Source organism: Notothenia coriiceps, unplaced genomic scaffold (genome assembly GCF_000735185.1).
Source record: "Notothenia coriiceps isolate Sejong01 unplaced genomic scaffold, NC01 NC01_scaffold00037250, whole genome shotgun sequence".
NCBI lineage: Eukaryota > Metazoa > Chordata > Actinopteri > Perciformes > Nototheniidae > Notothenia > Notothenia coriiceps.
The window spans coordinates 9,783,537-9,792,783 of record NW_011369951.1 but is presented as its reverse complement, the minus strand read 5'-3'; the positions used below and the strand labels follow the sequence as shown (position 1 = coordinate 9,792,783).

Sequence of the window (9,247 nt, the reverse complement as noted above, 5' to 3'; positions counted from 1 at the left end):
CACTTTTGATCTACTGTGGGTTTTTGCCCTAAAGATGTTGATGTTGGTCGGTTCAATCAGGTATTTTGGTTTCAAATGAAGGTGAAGGTAGTCTGTTTTAAATGAAGGTTTTCAAGCTTTGAAGCACAAGTCTGACATTAATTATGAATGTGGAAAAAACATCATACTGCCTTTTCTTTTAAACAGTCTGGGTACACCCAACTAACTAACTACAATTTAAGTTAAACACATTGTTATGGTTTATTGCCTTAAAGAGGCCTTGCTTTTAGAAGGTGGCCCTTTAAATTAGTTGTCAAAAACTGAGTTTGACAAACAATCTTAATTCCAGGTCAATGAAAAGAAAAGCCACTAAGTGGGTGTGAGTAAATATTTCCAAGGTCAAGAATTTACTGTCGCGCTCACCAGTATGTTGGCACTCAACAGTCTTATTGTTTCTTCCTTCAGTAAACTGCAATAAACTACAATCAGTTAACACACCCTGTAATGTTTTCCTTGTTGCAGGTCTGTTTCTGATCCTGGGTCTGATGTTGTACCCCGCTGGCTGGGGTTCAGATAAGGTGCAGCTGTACTGCGGGGCCGACGCGGCTCCGTACCGGGCCGGGCTGTGCTCCATGGGCTGGGCCTTCTACACCGCCATGGGGGGGACCGTGCTCACCTTCCTCTGCGCCGTGTTCTCCGCACAGGCCGAGATCGCCACGTCCAGCGACAAGGTCCAGGAGGAGATCGAGGAGGGCAAGAGCCTCATCTGCCTCCTCTGAAGCTCAGATACTTTTGTCCTGTTGGGAAATGAAGAAGAAGAAGAAGAAGAAGAAGAAGAAGAGGAGGAGGAAGAGGCGAGAGACACCTGCCCTTCTGTATTTTCTCAAAACACTGGCCTGTGAAATGGAGGCCCCTGCGTTGTTTACCACTAGACCTGACTCTGTTTTGTGATTATGTTGGAGGAATCTACAAGTGCCAAGTTTTTTTTTCTCAGTGTTTGTCTTTCAGCCACTAAAGGTGCTGCGTCTGTTATTGTATTCGTGTTTAGCCGTGTGGACGCCCAGGGAGGCTTTTTCTGTCTCCACATGCTCTGTAAATAAGTGTGATTTATATATATTTTGTACATAGTAATGATCGCAGAATGATTGGTCAGCTTGATCCAGGCTGGGCTGATGATGACACTCTTGCCTAAAAAAGAAACACAGCCTGCAAAACCTGGATGTGTAAACTGTTTGTGAGTATTAACTCAACAAGGGAACCACTACTCAGTCAGAATAAACTACTCACAGAATAAATGGCTTCAGCTCAGAGTGGATGTCCTTTAAAGCTTACAGAATGTACTGTTATTTGAATGATAAATGTTTTTCAGAATCAGAATACCTTTTATTAGTCCCACAGAGACCCTTGAAATGTATCGATAGAAGTTATTTTTCACACAGACTGCACAAGGACGGGCAGAGGAAGCTCTCGGGTCCATTTTGTTTGTCCTCTATTCTGCAAAACCCTGAAAATGAAGTGAGCATTATCCTTGCCTGAGCTAAAACATGACCTGTGAAGGGTCTGCTCCTCTTTCAGGAGACAACTTGGACATGAATGATGAGGACACACATGAAGTATTGCTGTTAGTAATGTCTGGTTTCAGGGAGTCGTAGATAGTGTCCTATCTGTTCCCATTTGTTTCTGCCAAACGAATAAAGACAAGGGAGAAAAAAAACAAGGTTTGGTTTCAGTTTTTTATCCAATAGAAGCTTTACTGTGGGTAAGGGGAGGAGATGGAGCAAGTGAAGCCGCCATCTTGGTGCTGAGACCTCGGTTTGGCCCTTGAGGTGTGGGTGGGAATGTTTTCCAGCCAGTGGGTGATCAGTTTTTCCACTGATGCAGAACTTAACTCTGTAAGTGTGTGTTTTTATACGTATGCTTCATATCCAACCAAATACATTTACAAATAAATGAACACCCGTTACAAGTCCTTACAAAATAGTTAACTGATTGAGACTTTTTCCTTCAGGGTATGCTCTCTGTTTTTCACATTATACCTGAGTTATGGTTTTGCAATGGTGATGCATTTTACATACGGGATATAAAGGGTAACAGAAGCTGGACTAAAGAAGCACCCAAAACGGTTATTGGAGTATACACTTTATGTAAACATCTAACTTTCTGTTAGAGGAAGGATTGAAAACCTTCCTGGAGGTGGAGGGAGCAGCATACTAACCTGAGACCTTGTTATCAAAACAGATTCTTATTTAAACACCAAGCAGTTAGCAGGCATGCATTACTTTGGAAGTGATGTTTGTGTCCACCTGATGCCCAATATTCACTCTCTTTTAGCTCAGCTGTTAGTCACCACCATCTCGAGGAAAACATTTGGCTGATAAATGCTTCACTATGTTCACCAGCTTATCTCAAACTGTGTCTGTCAGCACTACGAGGCAGTGAGAGTGAACTAAAACGGTAAAAGAAAATTGAGTCGATCAGCTAAACGATGCTAAAAACCCGCTACAATGCTCCATAGAACCACAGGATGTGCAGATGTGTGGGATAATTCATCACTAGGACCCCTTTAAAATTTGTCAAACTGCTTTCATTTGTTTTTTTTAATCCTAAAATATCAATTATGGCTCTTTAAAATGAACAATAAATGTATCTTCTCTTCCTTAGGAGCTACTAAATGTGTGTGTGTGTGTGTGTGTGTGTGTGTGTACATCAGAAGAGTCGCTCCCCAGATGTTCCTCCCTCCATGTGGACTACAGAGCAGCCTCTGGCACAACCCTGTGGCTCCCTTCATCCACCAGCAAACTCAAAACTAAACACAGCGCTTGATGACTTCCAGATTAGACACATGACAAATCTGACTAGTGCAGCAGAAACTGTTGGCCTGTAACCAGAGGCTTTCAGTTTTCAGGACTTACTTTTACATCTCGGACAAGAAGAAGAAGAATGAATGTATTCTCATGGTGATGCCAGTAAATCATTATCTTTTAGGATACAAGAAATGTGCTTTAAAACATTTTAATTAATGATTTAGTTTGACACACACTGTCAGTTGTCCAGCTGATGTTTGCAAATCAGAGTAGATTGAAGCTATTAAAAGTGTAATCCTGTATGTCATCCACAGTAATCCACTTCCTGCGCCCACTCAGCTGAATGTCTGTGGCAGCTGTGAGCGCAGCAGCTGACAGCAGGCTGTTTTCACACGCTGTAATGTATGGAAGGCATTTAAGAGGAGCAGCTCTGGGGTCTGCTATTCCTCCACTCTGCCCCTTCCTGTTGGCACTGTTGGGTCTGCTTCCAGCTCCCTGTTAAGTGAGAGAGAGTGTTTTTTTTTTTTTATTTCACAGGTTTGTTTTAGCCAGTCAGCACTTGGCCTGCAATTGTCTTAAAGTGTGAGTGTTTATGCTGCCAGCTTTTGCCACTGCCACTATGAATAGTACTTCAAAAAATCCTATCATGAATTCATATCAAAGTCAGGAATACACGATTAAAACAAGTCAAGTAAAGATAAGGAATACAAAGAAAAATGTTATTCAGTTATGGATTGGGTTAAGATTAGTTAGTTAAAGCCTATCTTAAGATGTTAACATGATCCAATTCAAACAAAGCTTTCAAACAATTTTCAACAACAAAGTATGCTATACTAGCATTACAGAAATACTTTATTACATAATTCTCTAACATAGTTTTTTACTCAAAACAGATACAAATATTTTAGAGAATGAATGTTATCAGACTCAAAGCTGACTTTTGGATCGGGTCATATTATTACTGCTTTTATTAAGAGTAGGAATACCAATGCTAAAGGCATCAACCATTTTTGGGCCATTTTGGAACAACCTACAAACGTAACGTTGACATAACATCATGGAGTTCTATTGCAGACACTTCCCATCCATATGTTATGGTTTTTTTTCTTGGTTATTGTAATGGTTAGTATTAAGCCTTCTTCATGTTCTATGCATGGGGACATTCTCCTTTGCCAAGTTATTTAAAATGTTTGCTACCTTACCGTTGATTCTATATATGAGAACTGACTTTTTATCTCTAATGAAAGGATCATTCTTCCAAACATTTGCAGTGAAGGGAAACTATTCTCATGTTATTTGATGACTACTGACCTCATCTGGTTATTAGCTGCTGGTGCAAGCCCACTTACAGTACACCCTGAGTTTGCCTTTTTAAGAGCATGGATCCGGTTTTTTACAACCTAAACCCTTGTTTTGTCTGAATAATTTCCCCACATAGAGTACAAACATAGGCATGAATATAAACAAAAAGAGAGCTTGAAACACATACAGAAGAAGAGTTTAATTCAGTGTTAATACAATAAATATACAAAACTCAAGCTACTCAACATGCGATTGAAAGTCCAACCAGAGTGCATCTTAAAATGACAACGAAATCAAGAGCGAACAGCCGGCCATCTCATGATAAATCTTACAAAATATACAAACATCCCTTTCTATTTTCTTTTTGATCATTTAATTAAGAGTTGACTTCTTAGAGATGCTTCTGAATTGATTTAACTGTCAGTGTTTCTACTACAATCCATGTTGATCATGATGCTTAAGCCACAGCCCATCTACAGCACGTCACACAGTTCACATTGCAATCTAACGCCATTCTCACATATATCATGTTTTCTTAAGCAAGTCAAAAATAACAGCAAATACTGTAAGTGCCACTCAGTTTGATTGTTTTTGAGGAATAATCTCACGTTGATTCGTACGTAAATGTACTCAGGAATACACATGCACTGGTTCAAATCAATCCAGTGTGAAGAGAAGAGATGAGATGTGAGCAGAGAGCAAAACAAGGCATGTTGCAGGAAGCTTTGAAATAAATCCAGAAGGATCACAGACCCACAGCCAGACTCTGCCCTGCACACAGACTCAGACTTAAAGGCCAAATCCCTTCTATTTACACTCCAACACATCAAACACATATAAAGGCTTGACTGGTTTGAACATGAGACACAACACACAAAACAGATCAGACACATTCAGACTGTGGAAAAGCTTTGCAGCTCTTACTAAAGAAACATGTAGAAAGGGACACTTTCAAACGCATTTTAGCAGATCAAATACATTTGAAAGTCTAAATAACCAGGGATTTTAGGAGACTTCAAAAAGAATGACCGATGCAAGTCTTCAGATTTGAATTCAGTGATCGTCAATCCACAATTGTCTAATTATGAATATGCAAGTAATTATCAGAGCATGACATCACCTTGACTGGCCCATTTGTAGCCTCTTTTGTATTGCAACATGTTGATTTATAGCACATATATTTAAAAACAGGGTCCAGTTAGTGTTTAATTTCATATTTTTGTAACCTCATCATGCAGGTGAAGAGCACATCCTGAGTACAACTGAGGTAAGTCTCCAGGAACACAAGAAAAGCTGGAGACGAGTTACACTCCCCCCTTCACAAAAACTGTATAAACATGCATCTGTACAGGAGAGTGGTACTGTATGTTCACGGTGTCAGTATTTGTTTCTGAGGAGAGGACATGAACAGGTAGGCTTCATGTGTGAACTATATTGAACTCAGCTGGTAGTTATGGGCACGAATGAGCAGGAAGGCGAGAGGTCGTTTTATAAATATCCTTCCTTTTGCACAGTTTACAGTGTGCAGACAAAGATTTAAAGTGCAACTTGGCAACATTTCACAATGGATATGTAGACCGTTATAAGCTAAATATTTAAAGCGGATAACAACTCAAAAGCAAACTTTAAAGTGACAGTTCACCCAAACATACTTTGAGTATCAAACACCGTTGTTGGCGGGAAAGGTGGCTTTTAAAATGTTACAAAGTCTACATTATACAGCAATGGAGCTTACACGATTAGTCAGTTAGTCAATGGACAGGCAATTATTGAATATTTATGAATCAGTCCAGTCATTTTTCAAGTAACAAGACTAAGACTCTACAGAGTAGCGATGCTTTGTGCTAAATGCTAACAGCGTGCCAACATGCTCATAATGACAATGCTAGCAGGCTATTGCTAAGCCGGTATAATGTTTACCATGTAAGCTTAGCTTGTTAGCATGCTAATATTTTTGTATTATGCATTAAAAAAGTGAAGCTAATTAGAATGTCATTAGTTTTGCTGGAATTTGATCAAACATCTAATTTCACAAATTGAAATGTAGACCTTTAAAATGATCAAACTGATTACTTTCATCAGGAATGGGACATGCATGTATGTGCTAAAGGTCATGGCCATCCATCTGATAAATGCGAATATATTTCAATAACCATAAATGCAAATCTCATGATGGGACGAGAGTTAAAGTCAGGGGATCATCCAATTAGGTAGGATTTATCCTCTGAGGAGCATGAAGGTCTGCACAACATTTGAATAAATCCAATGATCGTTAAGATATTCCAATCAGGAACAAAGTATTTTTCCGGCTTGAGAAAACGAAGAATGTGAAGACTTTTTACTTGCTATATTATTTGATAAATAAAATCACATTAGCCCTTGAGTCTCTCAACAAAGTAACATGTTTGATACTGAAATATTGAAATTTGGGTGAGCCTTCACTGTAAAGAAAAATCAAATTCTGAGGCAAGCAGAAAGTAGAAGAAGGCAAGGCAGTGAACTGGAATGCACGGCATTCATCTTCAACAGTTCATGGTCAGTCCACCGGGGGGCAGCAGTGATTTGTTATTAACTCACAGCAGATCCAATCAGAGCATGCTACTGCTAGAGATTGTACTATTAATACATTAATTTAAAAACAGGAAGGAGAGATTAGGTTTATAAATCAAGGTAAGGCTCGGATACATGGTAAGCCAATAATGCTGGGGAGCACCTGCAGTGAGAGGGGACGTTAGAAAGACTTGGTTCAGCTACATTAGAATCTGTCTACGGAGGACAGACGGACATTTAAATAGGCACACAAACATTAATTCAGTTGGCCACACACACAAACTCACACAGAGAAAAATGGTGGAGTGGTAGGAGTGCAGAGTCTGTGATGGAGCTGTTTGGATCCTGCCTGCAGTGGGTGTTTTATCACTGAGATTACAGGTCATGGAAGGCTAACCGTAGCGCCGTCGCATGAAACACTTTGATATTGTCAGAAGGCTGGGGGACTCTCCATGTGTTCAAACAAGGACAGTTGGCTCAAGTGGAAGCTGGGTGTGAGCAGAGGAGGGGGGAAAGGGAGGGACGGAGGGTTGAGCGAGCTCTCTAGGCCAATCAGATCTGCTCCTTGAAGGCTCCTTGTGCCGCCCTGGTGGTGGCGTTAGCAGCGGCCGTCTGGACCGTCTTGTTGGACATGACGCCGGTGGCAAACTCCTGCTGGGCCTTCTCAAAGCTGGCCCCGGTGGTACGGTACATCCCGTGGACCTGATGAGGAAGAGGAGGGCAACAAGAGATGGGTTACAACTGAGCAGCAGAGAGCACAGATACTCGTGTTTAAAGATACTCTGGTAAAATTAGAAGTACTGACTAAACTTCTTTACTCAAGTAAGAGTAGAGAAGTATGGGCTTCGAAAAGTACTTAAGTAGATCGGATCGGGAAAACTCGGTATCGGCAAATTGTCAAAATCAAATGATCGGAATCGGATCGGGAGCAAAAAAAGGTGATCGGGACATCCCTAGTTGTTAGCTAATGAATGTTTCCATGCTGAACAACGGCAACATGACAACGTTTTCATTGGTCCCTCTTCTTTAGAGAAGACCAGGAAATGATGGATACACGGATCGTATTCAAATCAATAGGCACGCAATGGCTCTAAATAATGATCACGACACCAAACACACATTCAGACTAAAGGAACAAACCTGTGTTAAAAATGTAAGAAGTCAAAGTAAAAAGTCATACTGATACCAGAAAATGTAACTTAAGTACACTAACGAAGTATTTGTACTATAGTACTTCCACCTCAGATGAGCAGACTTTAATGGCAGATTGATTCATTTTGTTCCTGTGAGTCTACCTTTTTGAACATGATGAGGGACATGACAGCCAGCGAGGTAAAGAGAGCAGCGATGAGGATCATGATGATGCCCACTGGGACGCTGTGATTCAGGCCGGTCAGCGCTGAGATCCACCCGCTGAGAACCAGGAAATGAGTGATATTATATATTTTTCGTCAGTCAACAATGTGGCACTGTTGTTTTTTGACACCACCCTACACCATCCTGCTGTTGTAAACACTAAACAGAGCATTACCTGTGTAATAATCCACAGCTGAAAATACTCCCCAAAAAATGTTCTTATTAGCACAATCTGTACGGAAAGCTTGTATGTCCAGCTGTTTTGGGGTATTCCTAGAGATTTTAAATAAATATTTGAGATTTGTCTTCAGGATAGAAAATATTCTAAACTCCAAATGGTTGTAATATAAGAAAGTTGGAGATGGAGCTAATGAGTATTGTCCTATTTACATATATTTTCCGTATTTAGTGTGTCAAAATGTAATTCAATTTTTTTTTTAGATTTCCCTTGCAGTACATGAAAGACAAAAAAAGATTTCTAACAGCCCAAATGGTGTCTTTAAAGAAATCCCCCTCCAACTCCGACCTTCCTGTACATGCCTCCTGGGGGTCAGGATTGTGTGCGTTAATAGTTTACATCCGTATTTGCTATACTGTTTCAATTGCATTTGGTTATTTCTGCATTCTTATCATGTTTAAAAATAACTGCCTTTGCTGGATTTGAGATAAGTATAACTTATGTGTAATCTAACTGTGATTTCTTATCCCCTTTTCTGCCAGATCAGCAAACAATCATTCAACAATAAGAAAAAGAAAGAAAATCAAGGATTGATCTGGACATTTCATCCTTAAAGAAACTAGATGTTAAATGAACTTCAAAGTTAAGAAAACGAAAGTAGAATTATTCACATTCCTTAATGATTTGTCTCACCTGGCGCCCCAACCAGCGATGCCAATACTCTGGAGAACGTAGATGCCAAACTGACAGATGTACACGAAGAAGAAAGCAAAAAACTTGAATGAGCTGTCACTCCTGCAGAAAGAGAGAACATCTGGTTAGATGCTAGAAATAACATGTGTGGTTATCACATACATCAGAGATTTTAACTTTTTCTTCTACGGCATTAAATAAGTCAGTTAATACCCAACTTGTACATTATAAAGCTTTCACTGAAAAGGCTATTGCTAATAAGTTGGATTACTAAACGTCATCATGCCAAACACAACTTAAGCCATTTGTTCGTGGTGCAGTCCGTTTGTAGTATAACATCAGCATTTTACTTCTGGTGATTTGATTCCATCTTAAAAATCATAAA

The 9,247-nt window shown here is 39.9% G+C and overlaps 1 protein-coding gene across 2 annotated transcripts in view; it reads right to left on the bottom strand.

The window, feature by feature from the left end:
- Positions 1–2,975: 2,975 nt before the first annotated feature.
- The window catches only part of LOC104966875 (secretory carrier-associated membrane protein 1), a 397,416-nt gene continuing 391,144 nt past the window's right edge, over positions 2,976–9,247 (bottom strand). Inside the window, exons 7-10 of one of the 2 annotated variants that reach the window (XR_800690.1) lie at positions 8,863–8,964; positions 7,931–8,048; positions 6,923–7,337; positions 2,976–3,278 (exon numbers count right to left, since the gene is read on the bottom strand). Coding sequence is in view for 1 of the 2 variants with exons in the window: in XM_010796196.1 (XP_010794498.1) it covers positions 7,188–7,337; positions 7,931–8,048; positions 8,863–8,964 (370 nt within the window). In the remaining variant the exon portion in view is untranslated. Of the gene's footprint in view, positions 3,279–4,269; positions 7,338–7,930; positions 8,049–8,862; positions 8,965–9,247 lie in introns of those variants that run through there. The other variant, XM_010796196.1, reaches the window with a different exon arrangement.